This window comes from Triticum aestivum, chromosome 4D, assembly GCF_018294505.1.
Source record: "Triticum aestivum cultivar Chinese Spring chromosome 4D, IWGSC CS RefSeq v2.1, whole genome shotgun sequence".
NCBI lineage: Eukaryota > Viridiplantae > Streptophyta > Magnoliopsida > Poales > Poaceae > Triticum > Triticum aestivum.
Window position 1 is genome coordinate 259068734 of NC_057805.1, and position 27253 is coordinate 259095986.

General features: G+C 43.5%; 1 protein-coding gene across 5 annotated transcripts; it reads right to left on the reverse strand.

The window, feature by feature from the left end:
* LOC123097412 (transportin MOS14) lies at positions 1–27253 on the reverse strand. Of its 5 annotated transcripts, none has more exons than XM_044519125.1 (21): positions 26537–27253; positions 26357–26440; positions 26211–26270; positions 23959–24087; positions 15448–15509; positions 15250–15306; positions 14731–14851; positions 14427–14561; positions 11179–11259; positions 10168–10281; positions 9792–9871; positions 9569–9704; positions 9180–9329; positions 4415–4500; positions 3369–3556; positions 3196–3288; positions 2562–2749; positions 2295–2406; positions 1397–1554; positions 883–999; positions 1–363 (listed from the first exon to the last, which is right to left on the reverse strand). In XM_044519125.1, exons 1-21 carry the CDS (start codon positions 27182–27184, stop codon positions 172–174), a joined length of 2991 nt encoding a protein of 996 aa, XP_044375060.1. In that variant the 5' UTR covers positions 27185–27253; the 3' UTR covers positions 1–171. The 5 variants fall into 5 exon arrangements, 4 of the variants coding, with proteins under 4 accessions (XP_044375060.1, XP_044375058.1, XP_044375061.1 ...); XM_044519123.1 differs by having other exon boundaries at positions 1–432; XM_044519127.1 differs by having other exon boundaries at positions 174–413.

A 27253-nucleotide genomic window follows, 5' to 3' on the forward strand; every position in this document is an offset into this window, starting at 1 on the left:
TCTGAATAACACATATCCTTAAAGTTAATAGAAGGATAATACAGAGACAAAACCTAGGGATCAACATTCTGTATTGTGCCACCAAAGCGAGCTGTTGCATTCCACACCAAAGCAAGGACCTTTATCGCATGGAAGCTATTCCAAACGGTTACGATTCAAACTTCAACAAATTTAACTTAACTGTTGACGGCAGCTCCACCTGCTATCAATATAGGGGGTGGGAACATTTCGATGGCTTTCTGCAAAATCTCGAATTACGCGTTTAAGGGTTCTTCCACCTTTTCCTTGCATGTAACCAGGATGGTTTCTGCAATTGTCGCCAGTCCTGCTGTGAAGATAGTCCGAGGCGGCATCCTGAAGCACCTTGAGCCATAATGGAATTATCAGCTCGGCTTCCCCTTGCCTTAGGTACTCTGAGGACAAAGAACTCACCTGATCAAGTTTTAAAACATTCAGCTAAATGAAACAGATATACAAAGTAAGCTTCAGCAGCAAATATACAAGTAAGAAGTATTATTACTACACATATAGCCTCTATATAACACAAGAACTCGGGAAGGTAGCAAAAAAATCTTCAGTGCCAAGTTGCAGCATGCAACTAGACTACCATGACCACATTCTATGACTACATCGACAGATTCTCCTTGCATCAGATGTCAAGTATTGAACACCCTTAGTTAGGTTTAAACAGTTACGAAAAATAGTCTGCAAGAATAGCGCTGCTAAACCTTTCCAATCTTGAAGAGACAAATGTACGGTAAGCGGATGGCACAGATTACAGCATATGATATTTTCAAAGTTATATAACTAAAATGTAGATGAGAAAAGCATGAAGGCATGCCTAGCATAATTACAGCAAAACAGTGATCATGGGAATGGTACCGTTGTCTGCAGCCACCCACAAAGGGAATCCCAACAAAGTATCCCCTTCCACATTGTTCTCTCACAGAGGCTACACAACGCCGCCAACTTCTGCAGCATTGTTGCAGATTTATGTACCTGTTGAAGAAAAAATTCAATACTCTGAAACATTTCTATTATCACCTAATTTATCTCTGGTTAGAGCAAAATTAAGAAATATGTAGTATGCAGAACAATTAAATCATTAGTATGGCTGTAGTACTAAAATAGAAGAACAGAAGCAAGTTATTATAAGTAGCATCATCAATATGCAAAGGAATTAATAGTCGACTTAGTAACAACAAGAGCATCAGCATGCTAGCTTATGCCACAGGAAAATGCAGATAAGCTCCAGATTCCAGAATTTATTGAAAGGCTTTGAGGCGCAAGCATAACACCATGGCCAGTTTTGACACCTCACATAACAAAATGGTGAGTTATAGCAAAAACTGTGCCAAAAAACAACTCAAAAAAGTATTCTTCAAAATCTACCTACCCTTGACAAGGCTGATACACCAAGTAGAGCATAAAATACGTTAAACATAAGACCTTCACCACAGCGTGCCAAAATTTGAACCAGCACCGCACCACGTGATTCATCAGAGGGGCATTCTGGAGATTCCAGCACATCAGTAAGGCTAGCATCAAAAAAACCTGCAGGTGTGTATTTCCAAATATTACTTTGAAGTGATCGAATTAGCAACAAAAAAAAGTGTTACGCCATGTTAAGAGCAATAGCATGTCATAAGGACTTCATCAGTCAATGATCCTCACTGAACACGAATAATTCAGCAAGTACAAATAGAATTTTGAAGTTCACACAAAAAAAGAAAACTACCCAAGGTGCTTTCCAAGCTCTAAGTGATATACCAACTTGCTTCGCAAAAATCCTGTGCATAGTTGAAAGTACTACGAAAAAATTACTAAATGTGATTAAATGATGCCCTACTGTTGCTATACAAATTGGCTGCGCTATCCAGAAGACAAGAGGGATAGAAACTAGATAGAAGTACATTTATGCACTTGAAGTAAAAAAACATTAACTTGACACAATTGTGCTACCAGCAGTCTGTCCCTTGCACTACTTCATTGGTCACAATTCCAAAAACACTCTCTGTCCCTACTTGTCTCTTGTACTCGTACATTCGCAGTAAATAAACTAACTTGTAAAGCTTATTCTTCTACCAGCAGTCGACACTCGACAGCCCACGCTCTAGTTTATTGTGCACAAAGCATCAACCCTCCCTCATTCTGCGTATCTCTCACTCTTCTTTTGAATGCAACCCGCAAGTTTACTCATTGTACACCTATCTAACGAACTATGGGAGTAATACGAACATTCAACTGATATATAGCAGAAGGCCATATGCAAAAAGTGGTCAAGTGGGACTCACATGACATATATGAAATTGCTACAAGTGCTGCTCCTTGGTGCATTGCTGTAGAGCATATAGCTGCCTTTTGAAATGACAGCTCAAGCAGCGAGCGAGATGCGACAATAGCTTCCTTGATTAATCATGCAATCAACAGAAGAATTAGTGTCATGTGACGACAGCTTCCTTAATTAATCATGCAATCAACATAAGAATCAGTGCCGTACTGTCAATCCATATTGTGCGACAATAATGAACGAAGAACCTTAACATAATATAAAATGGAACCTTTGGACAGCAGCGGATAAATGCAGATGTGAAGTTTGCATAGGCTTCGATTAGATCGGGTTCTTGATCACATGTGTAAGAAGAATTCAAATTTGATAGTGAAGCTGCAGAGCTAAACGTTTCAATAGTTCTGACACATACAACACTGTATTCTTCCTTGTGGCCAAATTCTTCAATCATGTTGGCAGCTGAAAATGTCAATAATGTCAATGTAGAGTAGACTTTCGAGATACTCCCTCCGTCCCAAAATAAGTGTCTCAGCTTTGTACTAACTCTAGTACAAAGTTGTACTAAGCTTGAGACACTTATTTTGGAACGGAGGGAGTATACTGGAAGAAGGTGCTGCGGTAGTAAGTACACTTCGGTGCTATCAGTCTATTGTATGGCACCGTTATTTCTTTTACAATGCAAAACTATAAAGTAGGTCAAAAATGAAGTCCTATGAGCATGGCATGTCGTTTAAGTAATCAAGAGAACATAGGTAGGGGCATAAGGAAGTACTAAGTGGTAGCCATTGATCTTCATGGATGCTCTAACTAAACACAGGATTATGCAGGACAGCTAAGTTTATTCTTGTAGTTGTAGGTGCAAATTGCAGGCCAAACCCCCTTGTGAATAAAGTATCAACCGTTACCTGTTCTTAAGAAGCAGTCATGCCTTTGATACAGCAAGAAATTCATAGATAAGCATTCAAGAATTTTAGGTAATAAAATTTGGAAATGTTGTCCTGCAAAATGCTTGATCAGCATAATGATCTATATACCATACAGCTTGAAATTTAGCATTTTAGAGATCAGTTGAACTTACCACAAGAATGTATGGCCGAAGAAAGAGAACGACAAGCAGCAGTAGATAAACTAGTGTTCTCCATATGAGATGACTGCGTAAGTTTTTCAAGGAGTGGCCAGAATATACCGAAAAGAACCGAAATCGTATCATCATCAATTAGACCAGATGTAATTGACATCGCCAAATGACTGAACAATGCACCCATTCTGAAAACATAAAAGTATATTTGCTTATACTGTAGATCATATCGAATTTACAAAAAGAGGACTTGGAGAGAGCATGCAAAAGATTTGCATGAAATTTCTGTTAAGAGAACCAATAGAACCTACAACATATTGCCAACAAGTGGTAAAAAATATGTTAGATTAGTAGCAAGTAACTTTAACTGTAATACCCCTTCTCATGTTCGATCTAGTCAAATTATATCAATACTGCCTCTGATAGTTATCAATGACCATTAGTTGAATATGCCCACTTTCCCATGATACAAATTTTAGCTATGGTCACTAGCGGAGATTCTATCTCTGCATTTCAACAATTTCACTTCAATGAATGACCGAGCATACATTCTTGACCATCACGAGATGCCTGCTACCATGCTTTTGCTCTTCCACTTTCTTGTTCTGTTCTTCACTTGTTAATCTCAACTGGTTTTAGTTTCTACAAACAAAGTTGCCCGCATATCTACAGTAACTTTTCTTTTGATGATAGCCAGAAAAAACACTACTCCTTTATGTACACACCAATGTCCACCATATATTTTCAATCATCTAGATCTTACCAACGTGTGCCATTTGCACAACTTATAAGTACATTAGTCTATAACTCGTTGATGCAAACCATAATTGTACCCACATAATATGATTTTCGTTTCTTCAAACTAGAAAAAAATTACTTTGAAATGGCAAACAAACTCGACCCACCATTAACTGGACCATGCTCGAAATAATACATCAAACTTGTAGCAGGAGCGCTGGAAAGTGTGGCACGCTTGAAGTATCATTTCTATTAAATCTAAAAAGAACACCAGGGTGGAGCATACAAGAGTCAAACATTGTAAGCACCTGTGAAGTCCACGAACTGCGATGTTCAAGGCTTGTGCGTAAGCACTAGAATTTTGCCTTAGCAATTCATCTCTGTCTATGTCAATCTGCATAAGACGAAAACAAATGCATTGTGATTTTAGATAAGGACTTTAATAGAGAGCAAACATGAGCCCTACAGCACTGTGCGACCACAAAATCTCCTTCTCAATTGCATGCATGTGAGGAGGACAAGGCAGATGATGTCATCATGTGACCCCAAACTTGAAATTTCAAAACAAAACAAAAAACTCCCAAACCACAAATCTAATTTACGATCCGTGAAGAGATCCGTCTTCACGGTTGGGTTTTCCACGACGAGGGCTTCGATACTAGATCACATGTGTATGTTTTAGCGAAAAAATTCAATTTAAAAGTTGCAGCCCAATGATTTTAAAGCTGCCACCCAATGATTTATAAAGTTGCCACTGTAAAAAGGGCAGCCCGGTGCACGTAGCTCCCACTTGGAAAGGGTCTGGGGGAGGGTCCGACCACTTAAAAAGGTTGTCACTGTATTGGTGGTAAAGTCGCCACATGGTAACTTGTTGCAAAATAGGTTGCACTATTGCTTGGTAACAAAAGAGTCCAAAAAATATTCATAGAAAGATTGCAAATCGAACATACGGTTTAGCCTACAACAGGGTCGTGGCCCATATATCCCAGTTCATTGTTGTTTATCCCCAATCTTTACAATATCTTGAACTTCATTTTGCTTGATTTTTGCCTACATATATATGCCTTGTGTTAGGTGTGTGAGCTCTCATACAAGGTTCATAACCAAGCCCCGCTCATTTCCATGACAATTGAGGTATTGGTCCTTCAAATACATCGGAAAGAAGTAACTAAGCATATTTCATTTCCATTTAGCTGCTCACACCTTGCTTAGTGTCACAATGTCTAGGGAAAATGGATCTCATCCGGGCCTTCGCGACCAACTGCGTCTTCAAAGCCGTCAAAGATTGGGAACTCCAGCTTGTGAAATTTGGGTTTCCATTGTGGGAAGGTCATTTTGTGGTGTCCATCTTCATGCTCGTCCATGTACTAGCCCTTGCCGAAGTCACCCTGCTCCAGACACTCGATGGCCAGGCGATTGACTGCTGCTTGCTCCCAAACTTCTTCAATGTCCTCTTCAAATTTCTTGAAGACAGCGCCCTTCAAAGTTCTTTCTGGTGGGCAGACAGCTTCTCATCTAAAAGATTGTTGGTCTCTGCAATGGTGGCCATGGAGGATGGTTGCGGAGATTGGCCAAGGATCAGTACGTCGATAGCAAGTTGTCACGACCTAGATTACATAGGGTATAGTCGTTGTTGGAATTTCGCCCTCAGGATCGATCACATCAAAAACATGACGAACGCGCGCACGCAAAACTTGTAGCCAAGGGCCCTTGTCATGTCCTTTTTTTCTTTTTTTTCCTTTACTCTTTTCCACGATACAATATTGGAGCCCTATGCATATGTATATATAAACGCACGTAGCCAGACTACCAATGAGACACAGACCGACTCAAATAACCTAGACGTACACGGACTCTAACTTAAAGCCTACCTGGACTAGTACTCGTACATACACAACTTTGCTTCCCTAATCTAATCACCAACAACGCTGATCAACTACTAATCCTAACTGGACTCAATACATATGTGCTGCAAGATGGCATGCAAGCCAATCAAAGCACGTATGCCTAAACTTACCTAATCATAACTAGCACATGTTTGAATTATTCTAACAGTCATGGGTGGTAGGAAGGCGAGGGGGGGTTAGGCTTGGGCGTCGTGGCGGCTGGGGAATAAACTGGTTCTGGAGGTAAACATCCCATTTTCTTTGTTTATTGCTTTGATGCCTGATTACATGTGAACTGCCTTTGCTTTATAAGGCAGCTTGGCAGTAATTTAGGGAAGACTTGAACTGACTCCACTAACAAGGAAAGGCCTAAACAGAAAGGGAAGTCCCTAAACAGAATCCAAACTAACAAGACTAGGAAACCAAGGAAACATATTCGGCTGGGTCCAATACCCTATGACGTGACATAGATGACCATAGTGGTGCCACTAGTTTCTTCAAGATTGAGTTGAAGAGTGGTCCATATGCAATTCGGCGATGAATGGAAAATGACTTTGAAAACCAATTTTGGGCTTTTTGGGTTTGCTTAATGCGCACTTTCATGTGTCTCATGAATCATGTGCTTAGACACCTTACAAGAAAATTAGTTGTTGTGTACTTTGATGGCATCTTGATATATAGCAAGTCTACTAATGATCATCCTATGCATGTTGCCTAAGTTCTTGAGGTGCTAAGAAATAAGAAACTTTGTGATAATCTTGAAAATGCACATTTTGCACAACTCAACTCATTTTCTTAGGATCCGTTGTTTCCTCAAATGGCATTGAAGACAATGAGTCTAAACTCGACGCGACTAAAAGTTGGCCTCAATCCACTAATGTTACACAAGTCCGTAGTTTCCTTGGGTTCGCCGGATTTTACCATTGTTTAGTCAAAGACTTTATCACTATTGCTTTAACTTTGCATCCTCTTTCAAACAAGGATACACCTTTTACTTGGGTCCATTGCAAGACAAAGCTCTTTTCTTGAACTTTAGCACAACTTAAACTTTAGAGAGCTTTGCTCATCTATCTCCCTAAGGGGGGCAAGGCCTCCCTCTTATGTGAGAAGACTTCATTGGAGTTCAAGACCTCCCTTGTGGAGAAGATTGATGAGTCTCGTCCCTTCTACCCACGCCCTGGTGGCTGCATGTACACCTCCTCACGCAGCTCACCATTAAGAAAGGCATTCTTAACATCAAGCTGAGATATAGACCAATGGCGTGCAGAGGCAACGGCAAGAAGTGTACGAATAGTGGTCATATGGGCCACAGGAGCAAAAGTCTCGTCATAATCACGACCATGCTCCTGCTGAAAACCACGAGCCACAAGACGAGCTTTGTGACGCTCAAGAGAACCATCGGAGCGAGTCTTAACCTTGTAGACCCACTTACAAGTGATGGGACGGACTCCGGGAGGAAGAGAAACAAGATCCCAGGTACCAGTGCGTTCAAGAGCAGCAATCTCCTCTGCCATCGCAAACTGCCATTCAGGATGAACAACAGCCTGACGGTAAGAAGTCGGCTCAAGAACAGCAGCACCAGCGGTGGGAAATCCAAAGCGATCAACAGGCGGACGAGGACGAGAACGCAAGCCATAAGTAGGCTGAGAGGAAGAGGACGACTCATCCAATGAGGCATCCACAGGTCGTGAACGACGAGTGTAATGCTGAGGAAAAGAGGGAACAATAGAAGGAGGAATCGCCAAGGTAGAATCAGGGGGTGGCGACGAAGAAGTCACCGGAGATGAAGGTGTAGAATCCGGTGACATGCTAGGCGAGGAGACCGGAGAAGATGGTGGCTGCAAATCGACTAGAGGTGGAGAAGCAGAGGGAGTGGAACGAATAGGCACAGGCACGACGGGGGTGATTGGTGAGTCAGGAAAAGTCATGTCGATTGAATAATGGTCCCTAGTAGTTTGATTTCCATGCCATTATATGAAGAACTTTGATGGGGCAACGAAACCGTCCGCGACGATGTTTGATTACTTGGAAGTATGGGTGCGGCTTAAGGACCTGCTGTTGAATAAAATAACATACATAAGGATGGTTCGACATGAAATAAAACGCATGTGCATGAGTCATTGGTGCGAGGATTCATGCTCAAATCTTCAACAAAAGGTCTTGAAGGAACTTGTATGACTTTTAGTATGAGAAGGTTACACACTTATGGTTTGACTACAGTCGGTTAGCTCATGTTAATGATCGATGGGAGGCCCCAAAAGCGGTCATTGTACAATGCACAGGGAGTGTTGCGTGCTTCCTCCGGAAGAAATAAGAAGCCTGTCGATGCAGCACACAAGCCATCTTTATCCGACGGCTATAGCTTTAGTAGTTCGCGATTTAGGGAGAGTGATGGTTAAGGCAAAGCAAGGGCGACTATGTGCGATCTCCTTTTGAGCCATAACTTGTTTCGAGACCAAGCGACTTCGAGTGGCTCTCGCACTGGCAGGGGTAGCACCGAGGAGTTTAAGGGTTTGCTACGTGGCTTTCAGGAGATCGCTGTCAAATCAGTTAGGAGAGCGGCGAATGAGGTAGCTCATTAAGTTAGCAAAGTATGGCTACATAAATAAAAGGTATACCACTTGGCTTAGGTTCCCACCAGATTGTATTGCCGACATGCTAGGCACGGAATGTATGTCCATGGAGTCTTAATAAATTCCCAGCATGTTCTCTCATAAAATAGCAGTTCAAACTTTTTGGCTTTTGGATTGGGAAAATATGCTGCTCAAATAGTCAAATTCAAAAAGAAATTGTTCGGATTACTTCACAAGAGTGAGTATAGAGAAGATATGCTCAACATATATAAGTAAATCTATTCATGAACATGTCACTAGTTATCATAATGTACACAACTACACATTCACCAACACAAACTAGCAGGCGCAAACAAAGACTAGCATCTGGTGGGATCCGCCAACATAGGATATGGTTATAAGATTATGATCCTCCAAATGAAGAAGATATAACTGAAAATATAAGATTTCAGACAACACTCCAAGAAAGGCTGCACTAGGGAAAGAAAACAAAGAATCTTGTATGTGGTAATAAGATTATGAGCCCATAAATGAACACAATGTGACAAGATATAATTGAAAATATAAATTCCAGACAACCATCCAAGAAAGGCTGCTAGGGGAAGAAAACATACAATCTTTTCAACTGCTGAGTAGCTTGAACAAAGTAGTCTGGCCAGTGAAGTTTTCCTCAATTCTTTGTCGAGAATAGAACATAGAGCATGTGTAATTGCACTAATGATCTCTTCCTCATCCTCTATCCGCAGGTTCCCCTCGCCCATACCCTAAAGAACACTGTTCTTTGAATACTACATTGGATACATTATACAAAGCCCAAATTGAATGTATATGCTAAATTGATAAGGCAGTGTGTCATGGCAAGTGGTAGACCACATTCATGGAACTAAATTAAATTAAACAGAGCTAAAACATAGAACTGCAGGCATTTTGCATGAACTGCATTTGCCCCTAGCCATCAAAGTATCATGCCAGATTAAATTCACTATGATAAAAGTATGTTTACCTCACTAATCCAGAAAAGAATGTCTAGAATCGGAGGCTCGTGGATGAATGACGAAGCATCCTCACAAAGTTTACGTAAAGCTACAGAGCAAGAATTTGATGATATGGATTTTGAAATCCCTGAAGCGCAGAATAGGCTGTCCATGGTGGCAAAACATATTCAAGTATGTATGGAAAATAAATAAAATTGATGTTAAACTTCAGTACATACTGAACATACTTACAGTAATGGCTTAATATTACTTTTGGAAGATGATAACCACTTTGAATAAGAACCAATGACATCACCAAACGATTTGTATACCTAGAACAAATAGGAAAACACACAAGAGAACATTAGCTTCACAAGATACAATCAAGAAATATCCGATCATCTTAAGGCCTTGTACAATGCAAGGTGCTTAGGGAGGTGCTTAGAAAAATAAACCGGGTTTTTCTGAAGCACCAGTGCCTATTTCTACAGAAGAGACGCCTAATTAAGCGTCTGCCCTGTACAAATAAGCACCGGTGCTTAAGGAAAGCCTGGTTTATTTCTCCAAGCACCTCTCCTAAGCACCTTGCATTGTACAAGGCCTAAGAAGCATATTGAGGAAGTCTTACCAAGAACTGGCATCCATTCAGTTCAGCAGGTGTTCTGCTGGACAGAATGTTCACAAAGTGCATTACAACTGAAAAATCGAAGGGGCTTCCATCTTGTAAAATTGTGTCAGCAACCTGAAATTTGGCAACTTATGAGAATGCCATGTAGATCCAGCAGACTAGTATACAGTTCTGTATGCTTATATCTAGCACCACAGGGCGGTGCATATGCCAACCAACAAAAATGGAAAAGGTAAGGCATTTTAACTCATAAATGAATCGATAGCACAAGAGTCCAAAACAGAACACGAGGAAGCAAGTAGAAGAATTTACTCAAGATGGGATCACAAGATTGATATGATCATTATTCATGTACTCCCTCCGTCCTAAAATTCTTGTCTTAGATTTGTCTAAATACGGATGTATCAAGTCATGTTTTAGTATTAGGTACATCCGTATCTAGACAAATGTAAGACAAGAATTTTGGGACGGAGGGAGTACATCACCAGTAGAGCTAAAAGCTAAAAAGACAGATCATAGTAGTAGTAGTAGTAGTAGTATTGGTTATTTTCAAAGCATGTGGATTTTCCTGCCTAATGCCTATTTCTTATGACACTGTTTCAGTAGGAGAAAAATCAGGCATCCCCAAAGTAGACCGCTTTTCTAGCGGTGCTCTGAAAAAGCCTAATAAACCCCCAGCAAGATTATTATTTGCTTCTTGCAGATTAAAATCATTTGTATTTGTAGTGAGAAGCTTAAAGGGGGCTATTTGCCAATGGACTAATAGACTTCTGAAACAACCATAAGCACCTCCGAACAGATCATATCATCCTAGAGACCAACTTAATGGTAAGCGATCAAGACTACTCCACATTTGAACCAAGTAAACAGAAGGACCGTGGATAAGCATATCAAGGTCAGCATAATCAACGTCAGGATCAAATTACATTACAATCTATAAGAACAAAATGATCATGTGCATTCTGTAGAAACTTATAAATCGAGTTAACCAAATAGATGTGGCCCACTTACCATGCTAAGTGCGTACATTCTAACTTCTACCTCTTTCCAAGGTATTGATTGGCTAGCCAGTCCCCATCCGCTAGAAAGAAGCTACGCAAAATGCAAAGGTATGAGAATGAAAGTAATCCACATAATGAACACACAAAAAGGAGTAGAGTATAGGAAAAAAACATTAAAACAATTGTCACAGAACAGATTCAGTGCTCCCACATGACAGAAACATTGTCTCTACTATCTAAAAGAACGTAAGGTTCCCTTTCCTGCCAGACAGAACGCGGTCTTCCCAACATTCGTCCACCCTCCCTTCTCCCACCGTTTTTTTGTTCGTCCGCCCCACCACGGTTTAATTCCCTTGCGTGATCCCTCAGAACAGCCCGTCTCCCATGTTAGAGAAACAAGAACAACCCATCTCTTCCTCCCTGCCCATCTTGGCCTCGCGAACCCTAGCCGCCGGCGGAAGTGCTTCTGCATAAGTCATATCGCACGACTACGTCGTGGACTACCACCACAAACAACCATGCATCCTCTCCCACCACCAGCCCTCGCGACCACGGTACACAAACCGTCTCTCTTCCTCCCTGCCCATCTTGGCCTCACGAACCCTAGCCGCCAGCAGAAGTGCTTCGGCATGAGTCATATCGCTCGACTACACCATGGACTACCACCACAAACAACCATGCATCCTCCCCCACCACCAGACATGGCGATCGCGGTGCACACTGTGTGTCGCCTCCCTCTCAACCTCACGCCCACGCTCGTCCGTGCCTTCTGCGCCGCTGCCTCCGCCCAGGTCGCCAAATGCATCGAGCCCGTTCTCGCCATCGCCCTGGACAGCAGGCACCGCGAGGTGATCAGGCCCTCCGCGCGCTCACCAACCACACGGTCGGTCAAGCAGTGCTGTGCACGCCAAGGCAGTCTGCAGAGCAGAGGCCCCGGACGCCCGACACATCCAGCTGCCCCCCCCCCCCCCCCCGGCGGACGGTGATGAGATGCCCTACAAATGTGTATGCATCTTGTCAATCCCCTTCCTATTCTGCTGGTTTTATCTCACAGCCCAACACATATGAGGCAGGAACCACAGCCACTCGCTGTCTTCTATCTCACTGCATTAACTTCAACTACTTGTAGACAGTGGGACCTATGCTGCAAGGGAACGGACATGCGTGTATTACTATTCTTTTTCTGTTGGTTCTGGTCTTCTTGATCCTTTTCATGAGAGTACTGTGCATGTTTCACTGTGTGTTTGTAGTGCTCCTATCTATTCTCAGCATTTGCTGTTTTTTGCACATCAGGATCTTTGTTTTTGTCCAAACTGCTGTGGAAAGATAGACCAATATCAAAGATAATGAAGTGTTTAATTTTAGGGGATTAGTGTGCTATTATGAAGTTGCATAGGAGAATCGGCTGTGTAAGTGGAATATATACTCTGGTATTTTTGTTAGTTGGTATGGCATCCTTGATACTACATATAGTTTATTTCTTTAACAAGACATGAACAATAGCATATACCACATATACAGATATACTTTGATATTTTCGGTAACACATGATCATGGTGATGATTGAACTGCAATAGTATATGAAAAAGAATGGCTTAACAATACTGTTATTAATGCGAGTAAAGATTTAAAACTATATCTCTATAATCTGAACTGAGCTAAGCTTTCATTTCAATCAGCTATATCTCGTATCTTTGTATGTCCAAATCTCCATGTGTATAGAAATAATTCCGATCAATGCATTAACTTGCAAATTCTCTGCTTGTATAACCTATTATGTTGTTCATATTTGGGCAGGCAACTCTGGATACTCACCCAGACAGCCTTGCTGGCTCGCATGACTCTGGGTGAATGGCCCGCACCAAATATCAGCCCATTTGCTTTTCATCCATCAGTCACAGGTACATGACCTTTTTAATTTTGTGGTTTCCCACAATATAATAGAATTGCGCTCTCTTCAGATGTACTGTGATATCATACTCCCTCCGATCCATATTAATTGTCGCCGATTTAGTAATTGTGTCACCAATCGGCGACAATTAATATGGATCGGAGGGGGTATCATGTTTGGGATAGATACTTTTAAATGACACCAATTTATTTTACAGAGGAATCATGAATACAGTTGAGCTAAGGAAATAGAAATGAAGCAGTGGCAGTGTGCAGTCCACAACTGGACAGACATATGACTCGCAGCGATCACATACACATGCTTATGGAATCTTCTCACTTATAGTGGGCTATAAGAGATATGATTTAATTACCACACTGCCTGATTTGGTTATGGAAGCACCACATGGATGTTGTGCTTGATGTGTGGGTTGATAAGAAAGAACAAAAATTCGATCAACGGAAATACTACATGTTGTTTTGTACCAATGCACGGGCGCCTTTTCCTCAGAGATATGGTCAAGATCGGGCTACACTTTTTCTTAGACTGAATCATGATAATAAACATGTCACTCGACATTTAAGTATTGAGTCACCTAAATTGTACTCCCTCTAAAGAAATATAAGAGTGTTGGGAGTACTTAATATGAGTATAATGTGATATTTATCGCAACACAATCATAAGCCCCATGTGACGTGCAACATTGTAAATTGAGATCTCTTGTAAATTGTAACGATGTATTGATCATTGTCTTTATTTCTAATTTTGTTATTCCATGGCAATGCACTGGCAATCACCTATATACTATAAAAAAGGATAATGTTCTCGTTTCCCTCCTTCATTCCTCTTAAAATCCTTACATACAGACCGCCAAATATTGTGCTCCCTCCGTCCCATAATATAAGAGCGTTTTTGACACTACACTAGTGTCAAAAACGCTCTTATATTATGGGACGGAGGGAGTAGATACTATGCCGGTGGATACTGATTTAGGAAATAGCAGAAGGTTCTTCCTTCTCCCCATCCCCCCCCCCCCCCCCCCTCCATTGGTTTTTTCCAGCAGTTTTTCCAACCACCCAACCAAACATAATCATGTTTTTGTTAAGTCAATAAGTGATGATTCAATTGGCCGTTAAAACCCATTTTTTGTCTATACAATCACATTAACTCAGTAAGTATTTGTACTGAAGAAAAACCAGTAAAATATCTGTGCCTCCCGTTGCAACGACCATGAGCGGGGCACATTATCTGGACATTACAAGACGATCTTTTTTTCAGGAAAATGCAAAAACTTTGTGTTTTGATGCATTGCTAGAAGAAGAGAGTAGCCATGGGAGGTAATGCCACCTTTAGCAAAACAGACATACCTTATTAATGTATGCAGGAGCACCTAGAAGCAAACAAATATCAACAAGAAGCTCCTCCAGGTTCAGCCTGAACTGTACTAGTCCATCAGGTATGGAAGATACTCGGCCAGTGCAATGCTCATCGATATCAATAATCTGTGAATTACCAGAATTTAAAAGGCATAAGAAAATAGTTGGATCTCTAGAACTTCTGTACAAAAACGCCGGATATAGGAGAAATGTCGAATATATGAGAGGCAATAGGAAATTTTCTAGTATAACGATAGGTCAAACTGGAAATGATATTGAGGGAAAAGAGACAAACCTGAGCACGAAAAAGAAGAGCATCTAGCAGTGAAGAAAAAACAGGGAGAAACAACTCTTGTGTGGCATTCCTTTTGGATGTTTGCTCATCGATTCCAAGAATACAATGTGCCAAACTGCACCTACAAAATTTCGGTACTGTGTGTATAAATAATTCATTGATTAAGAACTTGGCTTCACTTCAGAAAAACAGTTGTGGAAATGATATTCAAATCTGAACACAAATACAAGCTAACACTTTGCCTACTAATCGATGCTCATATAAGCAACAGTAAGCCACAGCTAGAGCAACCAGCAGGTGTTTCATTCCATGTGTGTGTGTGTGCGTGCACACACACCAGAGAGAGAGAGAGAGAGATGTTCCAAAGTACATGTGTATTACTTGCTCGCACACACCAGAGAGAGAGAGAGAGAGAGAGAGAGAGAGAGAGAGATGTTCCGAAGTAAATGTGTATTACTTACTAACCCCAACCCAGGAAAGGAAGACATTTGTGATTCATGAAAATATGTGGGAATTTACCAAAATTGCAAGGTGGATTCTGCGATCTCCCAGTCTTCACTAGAAAAAGCTACACATCTGCAATTGAGAGTAAAGTCCTTCAGGATCATAAGAGGTAATGAGTGAACTAAACTACAGTGTAGCATTAGCATCAAGTGTTAAAACCAATAATTTCAAAACTCAGGGAAAAGTACCACATTGGCAGTGCAATAGATTGACCTCAAAAGTGCATCTGAAAGAGAAAGTGCTTCATTACTCCCTTCTGCAACCAAACCAGGTGCCTAGAAAATCGAATAATTATCAGCTTCTGTTCAACAAAGTCTCAAACAAAAACAAACTGCACTTTGGAGATGAATAAAAAAACATGACCATATGCACGTTGGAGTTATTTTTTCCTCGAGCAACTGGGACGAGCTCTGCCTTTTCATGAAGGAGAAGAATGTTTCCAAAGTGGACATGTTCTGAAACAGGGACACACCAAAACCCCTAATAACAACTCCTCATGCCAAGTACTCCTGGTTCTGGTTAACTCTTGGCTGGAAAGCCTTGCATGGCCCTCTGCACGATATCCTCAAATCCAAGGTGTGCCACCTTGATGTACATCAATCTTGTACCGTTGAAGATGTGGCGGTTTCTCAATCCAGGCGTTCCACATGATGTAGATAAGTAACCCACTACACGCCACCGCTTGTGGTTGTTGTCTATACCTCTTGAGGCCCCATTCCATCATGTGTCAATCGACGGGAAGGTGATTGTGGAGCCCGAAGTAATGTGGTCATCCACCCAAGCACCACTGTAGGAACAGTCTAGCTGTTTATTCAGTTAGAAAGTGCAATAGGCGCAGTTTCTGTTTTCGTGCCATGGCAACCGTTTTAGGCTCGCATTCGTTGCCATGGCAGCACTGTGGTTGTTAGCGGTTGTTCAGGGTTTTAGTTTGAGCTGGCCACAAGACGCGGTCTGTGCGGTCCATGGCAAAGTTGTAGGCACTCCGTGGCTGCATGCTCATGGTCATGGGATGGCACGACCCAATAGATGGGGCAGGCATCACGGCACATTCGTTTTTCTTCAGAATAAATAGAGGAAGAAACAGAAAAGCAGCACACATTACACTGCGCAAATTCCTTTGTCTCTGAGCTCGTTCATCGCCACTAGAGGCTACAACCACGAGCAGCCAAACCGCAGAGTTGAAAGGACAGTACTTGCAAAGGTGAAGCATGGTCTTGGGGGACCTAAGGAAAAGTTGGCGGACAGGGTCATGAGGCCAACCCCTTCTGGGGCAGCCAATCCGCAGAATCTTCCCGTGATGGACAAGCTAGGAGAATAACCTGCATTTCAGCTCCGCACTAGCTTTCCAAATTTTCTCCACCAAGAACTTATGATGGGAACCGATGAATTGGGTCATGTAGGCCGAGGTCGAGGGGTACTGTCTGCTAGAGTTCCATAGCCAAGTGATGGTGTCCGGCTTTGGGGGTGAAGGGTCACCGAGCCAATGATGGACGCCAAGGCAATGAATTCTCGTAACTACCCGGTGAGTTTAGACCTGCCACTGAACGAATCTAGTTTTCATCGTGCCGCTTGTTGTGCACCGTCTTGTGCTTACGTGTCACAATGCCGGAAAGCCGAGGGCAATGATGGCAAAGGGATCTCATGTCGAACCAGTTGTCGTGCAAGGAGGCATTTTTTTTCCGCCGCCGATGGAGATAGTCATGGAAGTACGGAGGAGGTCCATGTCCACCACGTCGTAAGGTAAGAGCTTTTAAGGAGTGTTAGTATTGGTCTAGGAATCCGTATTAGTCTACATTTTCATCCTTGTACCCCCAGTCTTGTGCAATATATATTGCCCTTGAGTTATGCAATAGAGATAAGTTGCATCCATAACATGGTATCATGAGCCTAGGTTTAGAGATTATTTCGGATGCCGCCGCTCGTCCTCACGATCGGATTTTTTTCCCGGTCTCGTTCAATCGAGTTCCACGGTCTCCTCTTTCCTTGATCGATTGATGACACCATCAGTGGGATTTTTCAGATCGACACATCCTCCGGACTGAGCGCCCGCTACTCGACCTCTGTGCAGCCTGGGCCGTTCCTGCATCTCTAGCCTGCGCAAATCGCTTCGCTCCACCCGACTGGATTAGGTCGTGCTGCTCCCAACTGATCGTTGCTTGAGACTTTACGCATGCATGTCATAGCACCCCATTTGTCGTTGCGCCTCCACGACGGATGCCTCTGCCACCCAACCAGCTGCCATCTCGCCTCCCAGAAGCCACACGCCTCTTCCCACCTGATGAAGCTAAGCTTGCCGACTGCCGCTCACTTCGACCACCACCCAGGCGTCGACTCCTAGCAAACTCCCTTCCCACAACCCGCGACGCCTCGACGTTGCTTTGCCAGCTCAGATCGAGCCTACACCTGGACGCTGCCTCCCCGCCTGCTTCGCCGCTCCCTATTTGCCGAAGATCCAACAACCTGTCACCATTTGTCGAGCGCTTGTTCCTCACCACCATCCGGCGGCTCCGTTCATGGTTCCCACATCTACTTGCTTGATGCTTCTCGTGCGCGTGTTTGCTTGTGCACTACTGCAGCGAGCCTGCTGCTCTCGCTACCACAAGCACTTGGCTTACCCATGCTTGGTTCGTGCTAGTACAAGGAGCTTTGTTTGACGCAAGCTCTGTGATTAGGCTTCCTCAGTGATTCTATAAAAAAACAATGTCGTTTGCCTCATGTGTCTTCCGCTCATGCACCATCTTCTCATTATCCCCTTTGGCTTGACTTGGCAAGTTTTGAAGACTCCATGCCATGACAACACTCTCAAGACGCAGATTTTGAATTATTTTTATTTGCTCTGTTACAGTTCTTGAAATGCAATGATGCGCATTTGGAGGGAGGGGGTGTTAAGGGGTACTAGTATTGGTCTACTAGTCCATATTGCACACGCAACGGCCATTTAACTTGACCTCCTTAAGCTAAAGAAAATCAAGGGCAACGCAAAATTTACCTACAAGACGTTTAATGTTGAGCTTGTTCTTGTAGCTTGTAGGTGACCTTGGTGATCAAGATGAAGTCACCCGGAAGCAACCAGTCCTGGCGGACAAAAGGTTGGAGAGTTCTAAGCTCTACAATGAAAAGCAACTTGTTCACTTTACTTTGGGCCAAGTCCTGAACACAGGTTATACATGCCATTGCATGGTACTCCATGGGAGGATGTATCTTTGGATTTCGTCTTGGGTTTGCTAAGAACAAGACATGGGAGTGATGTTGTGTTTGTGGTCCTGGACAGATTCTCTAAAACGGCTCATTTCGTTTCATGCCGCAAGACAACGGATGCTCATCATGTGGCAAACCTATTCTTTCAAGAAGTGGTCAGACTTCATGGCCTTCCAAGGTCCATCGACTCAGAACATGATAGCAAGTTTCTTGCTGGATTTTGGCTTACTTTGTGCAAGCAATTCAACACTGAATTAAAAAATTCTAGCACTGCCGATCTACAAACAGATGGACAAACGAAAGTAGTGAACAAATTTTTGGGTAATCTGGTCCGTTGCATTTGTGGTGAAAGAAAGGTACAATGGGATTTGGTTTTATCTCTTGCAGAGTTCTCCTACAATAACTCCAAGCATAGATCCACAGGAAGTAGTCCTTTTTCCATTGTCTACACTAAAGGTCCAACACATGTGGTGGACCTGGTGAAGCTACCATCAAGGGGAAACTCAAAATCAGCATTGTCCTTTGCTGATAATTACACTGTTATTGAAGAAATTCGTGGTATTCTGGATGCACAAAATCAGAAATATAAACAACTTGCTGACATCAAAAGAAGGATGAAATCATTCCAAGTTGGTGATAAGGTGATGGTCTACCTCTGAAAAGAAAGATTGCCTATTATGAGGGAGATAAATGATAATGGTTATTTGATAGGTTTTCCAAGCGAGATGGGTATATCCAACACATTCAATGTTGCGGACTTGACTCTATCACCCATAAGAAGCACTCTATGAAGATAATTTGAGGTCGAGTTCCAAACAGCCAGGGGAGAATGATGAGGAACAATAGAGGGGGGAAAACATATGTCAAATCTGTTTAGCTACTTCCAGATACTTCTACTCTAGTAGTATTTCTTTTCTTTTCTTAACCCTAGCTAGTGTTTTCTAGAGTCTTCTGGCTATGAGTAGAAAGGTGAATCTTGAGTAATGTTTTCTAGAGTGTTCAAGCTATAAGTAGAAGTGGGATGTGAAGGCTTCCAAAGCCCTATAAATACAGGCCATCACCTCTAATTTGTAACCAGACTACGTACCCCACTACCTATAATAGAACTTGGTGTTCTTATCTAAGATTTTGGACTAGATCTTGTGCTCTAGGAGTTTCGGATTGAACTCCTGCTGCCATATCGGCCTATATTCGCCTCTAAAGCGATATCTAGCGCAATACATTTAAGTAGTTCCTTCAACACTTGTGTTGTACACTTTGTAGCAACAAGGTAGAGTTGCTCCTCCACGACCTTGTGCTGCTTTAGTCGCCTCCAAATCTCCAATCTCAGTAGTAGTGGTCTCTTTGTACCTCAGTCCAATTTACGCTCTCCAACTCAGTAGTAGTGGTCTCTTTGTCTCTCAGTCCAATTTACGCTTCCAAATTTCTCCAGCATTCAACCAGAGTGGAGATCAATAGACCAACTATAGTTGCCTGCTTATTAGTAGTTGCATCATAGCTCGATTTAACTACGTATGACAAATCTATGAATTTTGTCATTCCATCTGGAGATTTAATTTATCTTGCATAAGGTGTTGATCCAACTCAATTTTTTGTCCCATTCACTTTTTAGATGATTTTCATCGCATTCATCATCTAGGAAAGACTAAAAGATCTCTAGAGGTTGCTATCACTAGTGGCTGTGAACTACATTCAGTGGGTAGCCTAAAAATCTCATTTGTGATCACCAGTTAGTTAGGTCAAGAAAATGTGATTATATATGATAATAATTTTTTCACCCAAAAGTCACAAGCTAGAATTAGTAGCTTGTTTTGGTTTGTTTGTGCCTGCTTGCAATAACACTTTTTGAAGCAATATTAAGAAGTTGGTCCATCACTAGAAACTAATTTCATTTGCTTGATGCATCTACCCTTCTGCACTATTTACTGAATGACAATTGTTACTTCAATCTTCAGTTTGCGAAATTAAATGCCTCTTATGAAAAACGCTCATGTTTAGCAATTCATCTTTAGTATTCTTGTATATAGAACGGATGTCCGATGGCATATGGCAATATGATCAATCTTCACAATACAAATTGCATAGGTTCTCTCCTAGTTAGTGCATACTTGACCACATGCCAGATTTTTATAGCAATATCAAATTAGATTAGAATGCGGACAATCCAAAATATATCAGTACTCCATTAGTACAAAAACATTTTAATGATTCCATTGAAACCAAGGCGCTCATAGCATTTAGAAATCTACTCGATGTCCCGCTGCAATGCTATGTTGTCTCAACATAGCCGGTCCCAAGCCCGGGTGGAGGAGGAGGGTTGTGATAGGCTTGGCGAGCCAACGTCAAAACTCAGCCACTCTTATGGAGATGAAACCCAGAAGAACACTCAGCCACTCCTATATGATACATCGTTTGGGGCATAACCCTCTTAGCGACGCGCCATATCGAAACCGGGTGTGGTGTTAAATGGGCAAGGGACGGGTATCACGCCCTTGGTGGCGCGCCGTATCTTGATTTGGATATGGTGATGAGTGAACAAGGATCGGGTTGATGCATCCTTAGTGGCGCGCTACATCAACGCCTGGGTCTAGTGAAAAATGAGCTAGGGTCTTCGCATTTGACTCACGAGTGCGAAGGGTAAGGAAGCTAGCCGAGCCTAGCAGGATCCGCTTAGGTAGTTGGAACAAAGGGTCCGTGACAGGTAAGTTACGGGAGCTAGTTGATATAGCTGTAAGGAGAGGTGTTGATATCCCATGCGTCCAAGAAACCAAATGGAGGGGACAAAAGGCGAAGAAGGTGGAGTATACCGGCTTCAAGTTGTGTGGTACACAAGGACAACTACAAACAGAAATGGAGTAGGCATCTTGATCAACAAGAGCCTCGAGTATGAAGTGGTAGACGTCAAGTGGCAAGGGGGCTAGATTGTCCTGGTCAAGCTAGTAGTTGCGGACTTAGTTCTCAATGTTATCAGCACGAGAGCACCCAGGGGGAGTTCTGGGAAGGCCTGGAGGACATGGTTAGGAGTGTACCTATTGGCGAGACACTCTTCATAGGAGAAGACCTCGAAGGCCACGTGGGTACATCTAACACGGGTTTTGAAGGGGCGCATGGGGGCTTCGACTATGGCATCAGGAATCAAGGAGAAGATGATTGAGCTTTACTCTAGCCTATGACATGATTGTAGATAACACCCTCTTTTAAAAGAGAGAATTCCATCTACTGAATTTTAGTAGTGGTCAACTCTAGCAAGATTGATTTCGTCCTCTCGAGAAGAGAAGACATGCGTGCTTGCCTAGATTGTAAGGTGATACCAAGAGAGAGTGTTGTCACTCAACATAAGCTTGTGGTGGCTGACTTCCACTTTCGGATTCGTGTCAGCGGGATAGGCGCGCCAAAGACGCTAGAACGAAGTGGTGGAAGCTCAAGGGGGAGGGTTATTAAGGAGGGCCCTTGGGAGGAAGGAGGTGATGCAAATAATATGTGGATGAAGATGGCGATTTGCATTCCTAAGGTGGCTTCAAAGTTTGGGGTGAACAGGGGAAGTAGAATCGAAGCTAACGATACTTGGTGGTGGAAATAGATGTCCAGAAGGCTATTAACGGTTTCAGACGCCTACACTTGGATAGGAGTGCAAACAACATAAATAAGTACAAGGTGGCAAAGAAGGCCGCAAAGCGAGCTGTGAGTGAAGCAAGGGGTTGGGCATACGAGGACCTCTACCAGCGCTTAGACACGATCACACGAATGAAGGCCAAAGGGACATCTATAAGATAGCCAAGATCCAAGAGAGCAAGACGAGGGATGTCAACCAAGTCAAATGCATGAAGGACGGAGCAGATCAGCTCCTGGTGAAGGACGAGGAGATCACATAGATGGCGGGCGTACTTCGACAAGCTATTCAATGGAGAGAATGAGAGCTCTACCATTGAGTTGGACAACTCCTTTGATGGTACCAGTAGGCATTTTGTGCGACGAATCCAGGAATTTGAGGTTAGTGGGGCTTTAAAAATGATGAAAGGAGGCAAGGCGATGGGCCCTATTTGTATCCCCATTGAGGTTGGAGAGGCCTCAAAGACATAGCAATAGTATGGCTACTAAGCTTTTAAAACCTCATTTTCCGGGCAAACAAGATGCGACAAGAATGGAGGTGGAGTATATTAGTACCAATCTTCAAGAAGAAGGGGGTGTTCAAAGTTGTAGTAATTACCGTGGAATTAAGCTGATGAGCCATACAATAAAGCTATGGAAGAGTCATTGAGCGCCGCTTAAGAAGAATGGCCGGCGTGACCAAAAATCAGTTTGGTTTCATGTCTCGAAGGTCGACCATGGAAGCCATTTTCTTGGTACGACAACTTATGGAGAGATACAGGGACCAAAAGAAGGACCTGCATATAGTGTTCATTGACTTGGAGAAGGCCTACAATAAGATACCGCGGAATGTCATAAGATGGGCCTTGGAGAAACACACAGTCTCAACAAAGTACATTACCCTCATCAAGGACATGTAAGTGTCCAAACAAGTGATGGCGACACTGATGACTTTCCAATTAAAATAGGTGCACCAAGGGTCACCTTTGAGCCCTTATCTTTTTTGCTTTGGTGATGGATGAGGTCACAAGATGGGCCTTGGAGAAACACACAGTCTCAACAAAGTACATTACCCTCATCAAGGACATGTAAGTGTCCAAACAAGTGATGGCGACACTGATGACTTTCCAATTAAAATAGGTGCACCAAGGGTCACCTTTGAGCCCTTATCTTTTTTGCTTTGGTGATGGATGAGGTCACAAGGGATACACAAGGAGATATCCCATGGTGTATGCTCTTTGCGGATGATGTGCTGCTGGTCGATGATAGTCGGGCAGGGATCAATAGAAAGTTAGAGCTATAGAGACAAACTCTGGAATCGAAAGGCTTTAAGCTTAGTAGAACAAAAATTGAGTACATGAGGTGCAGTTTCAATACAACTAGGCATGAGGGGGGAGGTTAGCCTTGATGGACAGGCGGTACCTCATAAGGACACCTTTCGATATTTGGGGTCGATGCTGCAAAAGGATGGTAATATCGATGAAGATGTGAGCCATCGAATCAAAGTCGTATGGATGAAGTGGCGGCAAGCTTCTAGCGTTCTCTGTGACAAGAGAGTGCCACAAAAGCTAAAAGGCAGAATCCAATATATTGTCCATCCAAAGCAAACCCTAACTGGGAAACTAATTTTGACTAGACATGTGTGAGTAACTAGACTACGGCTCTGTTTGTTTCAGCTTTAGGCAGCAGCTTCTCATAGGAAAAATCAGAAGCCAAAACAAACAGCTATTTGAAATCAGCTTTGCCAGTGAAGCTGAATCTGGATTCGGGCCATTTTCAGTGCAATTGCCTGAAGCACGTCCAGGTGTACTTCAGTGGCAAAGTTGATTCCCAATGAAGCGAATTCACAGGTGATTTGAAGCCAATTGAAGCTGAAACAAACAAGGCCTGACCATCATGCTAAAACACACAAAACTTTACAAGTAAGAAAAAACTTACTGCTTGACCAACTTCGCACATCAAACTAGTAAGACCAGCAATAATCTTCTCACTTCTGTTGGCTAGAGCTGGTAAAAGAAGAACCTCTCTGATGTATGGCATCTTGCTCAGAAATGCCTGCGGTAATTCCTACAACCATACCAGCATACGTGAGAATTCTCATTCATTATGAGTTGGAAGCACATTTGCTGAACGGTGCTTTGCTAGTCAGCAACCTCAACAGAAGGACAGTGGCTTTTTCTAAGTAACAGAAACAAAAGGGGGCACAACATCCGCCATTTTATAACTTTACAGTACCATTGCATAGTCAACAACACTGCATGATACTTGACTGGGCAATACATAGGCAAAACAACACATAATTGAACAGGAAAAAAGGAACATTCAATTCATCAACTCAGGCTATGTGCTCCTACAACGGCAGAGCTTCGTGGGGGCGAACCTGGGCCATCGCCCCCCAGCGAAAATGATTTTTTTTTTACTACCGCTATGTATTACATACAGCCCATAGGCCCACTTATCAACTAGTACGATGCCTGGATACGAACGAATCCAGCCACCAGACCAGGCAGCGACCAACTCCAGAAACTCCTTTTCCCCACCGCGGACGGCTGAGCATGGAGGTGGCGACGTGGGCCACCGGCGTCAAGGTGGCAACTGTGGCTTGCCGGCATGGGGGCGACTGCTGGCGGGTGGCCGGCTAGGGATTGGTCGGCTCCTTCCTCCTCCGCTCAGGTTCATCCACTTCTGCCTCGGCTGCGGCTGTCCGCGACACGGCGACAACATCAAGCCCCGTCGACGCCGCGCAGTGCCTCGGTGAGCCGTGTGAGCAGACTGCCGTCCCTGTATCTCTCTTAATCTCTCCCATATGGAAATTGTGGAAAGTTGAAATATTGTGATTCTGTAGTTTTGTTACCTTGGTGGAGGAAAATTCTAATTAGGTCATCTGGTATTGATTTTGTCAATTAGATTTTGTCAATTGGATTTTGTACTGAAATAGAAAATGTCCTTTACAGGTTATAAGAGGGACCGAGGGAGGCAGTGATGCTTAAGGGGAAAACAATTGATGCATTTCACAAAAGAAAGAGAGGTGATTCAACTGAATGTGAAGCTGATGAACCAACATCAACGGAAGCAATACATGTTCAGCCTCCTCTGTTGTTGCTCGAATTTGAGCAACACGGACCACATCCTTCAATGCTGATGATATTTGCGAGCTAGTGAAGAAATATTATCCAGCAGATTTCACCCAACAGGAAATCTATGGATTGGAGCAGCAACTAAAACACTTTGTTGTGGATGCCCCCCATGATAAATAATTGAAAAATGTGTCAACCTTAACAAATCGTTGTCGATATCTCTTTGAGAGAGGGAGACATTCTATCTACAATTTGGTTGATCGATTGTTCCGATTGCTTCTAACTATTCCAGTTTCTACAGCAAGTGCCGCGCGGGCATTCTCTACTTTGAAGATCATTAAGACAAGGCTACGTAATACTATGGAAGATGATTATCTAGCCAATAGCTTGCTAGTAAACATAAAGAGTGAAATCGCGGAGAAGCACAGCTATGAAGATGTTCTTATGCACTTTAAGGGTGTAAAGAAACGAAGAGCTGATCTGTAGTGAACTGAATGCCCCATGATTAAATAGTATTTTGGGTATAGTTTCTTTTGTTCTGGAACTGATCTATAGTCAACTGAATGCTCCATGGTTAAATAGCACTTTGTAGTGAACTGAATTCTCTGCTGATTAGAAATGTATTTTGTAAGCTAGTGTGGAGAAGATCAATATAATTATCTGAGTTACTTGATATTTGCAATATCTAAATTGTTGTATTCGTATGATTTCGTATTCGGGTTCTTTTACAGCTTCGCCCCTTCAAAGATTTCTTTCAAGCTCCGCCGCTGTACTCCTTCATACCATGACACGGAGCTTCTTAGCCCACCAACCACACAGAAGCAGCAAAAATGCAGTTGGTTGCACGTGCAAAGAGAAGCAAAAATGCATGTGTTGCACGTGAAAAGAGAACAGAACTGGAATCAACTGACATGTCCAGACCCAGATTATTTCATGATGCTTCATAAAGATAACTACGGTTTAACTGAAAGAAATGCACTGCACGAAAAGTAAGTAGTACACTGAGAAGTTGGTACAGGGTCCATTTCAAGCACTATTTCATACAACAATTAAACAGTAGATGTTACTCAATGAGTCGATTGCACTAATGCAGTACAGAAGAACAGAACTTACTTGATACTGGCTGACAAGTTCGGTCATAACCTCTATGGCCACTTCAAACGAGAAGAACGCCTTTATCAGCCACACAGGAACGAAACAACATGTGAGGACGTGATGAGTGAACAACCAATTGGTCGAAGTGCGTACACTGTTCGCACCTGCAGGGAGTTGAACGCGAACGTCAGAAGTGGGTGTGCGGCGAGGGCGGACGCCGGCGCTCCCGAGAAGCATCCCGCGCGAACCTACAACATTGCCGTTTCTCTTAGCACAGGGAGAGCGAGAGACGAACGCAATTGAAATATTGAGTTGAGGGTGAAGCAAGCAAAGACCGTACATACCCAGCTCAGTAGGCATCGCAGGATTCTATGGTTGCGCTCGTGGAGGGGCACCCCGTCCGCGGCGGCCGGCTTCTCAGACTGCGCTAGCAGGAACTCAAGCACGGCGGGCGCGTGCATGAGCAGCTCACGCGCGAACCTGCACCGCGTGGCGGAGTCGACCCCCGTGTCGCCGCTCTCATCCTGCGCCACCTCCTCGGGGAGCACGGTGAGCAGCTCCAGCAAGGCGGGGTCGGGTAGGTGCGGCATTCGAGCGAAAAGCCCGTCTACCCCTCCCTCCGCACGGAGCGCTAGCGCCGCGAGGGCCAGGCAGATCTGCGTGAGCAGCCGGGGAGGGGCAAGGCAGAAACGGCGGGCCGCGACAAGGAGCGCGTCGAGGAGCTGCGCGGCGTTGTCCGGGAGCGAGTAGTCGGGTGACTGGATCTTCCGGCGAAGCATCTGGGCGGCGAAGAAGAGTAGATCGGCGGAAGGGGACGGATGATCCGCGGACGCGAGGAGCGAGACCGCCAGCGCCCACGCATGCGGCGAGCGCTGCAGGCCGAGGAGCCACTGGTTGGCGGCTAGACGTGCGGAGGGATGCGAGGCGTGATTAAGTGCGTGCACGGCCGCGGCCAGCTGCGCCTGGAGGTCCGGTGACTCGGCGACGTCCATCGCGGCCGCTCCGGCGGCGGGGAGGTGGGCGCGTGCGTGGGTGGATGGATTCGGGTTGGGAAGCGAGGG

Bases quoted from the DNA above. Each gene is read 5' to 3' on its own strand.
- LOC123097412 (XM_044519123.1), bottom strand. From the start codon at position 27,184: ATGGACGTCGCCGAGTCACCGGACCTCCAGGCGCAGCTGGCCGCGGCC. The intron at 14,562-14,730 runs GTTTGTCTCTTT...GGTAATTCACAG, and splicing joins CTCTTCTTTTTCGTGCTCAG to ATTATTGATATCGATGAGCA. The intron at 3,557-4,414 runs GTGCTTACAATG...TTATGTTTTCAG, and splicing joins GCAGTTCGTGGACTTCACAG to AATGGGTGCATTGTTCAGTC.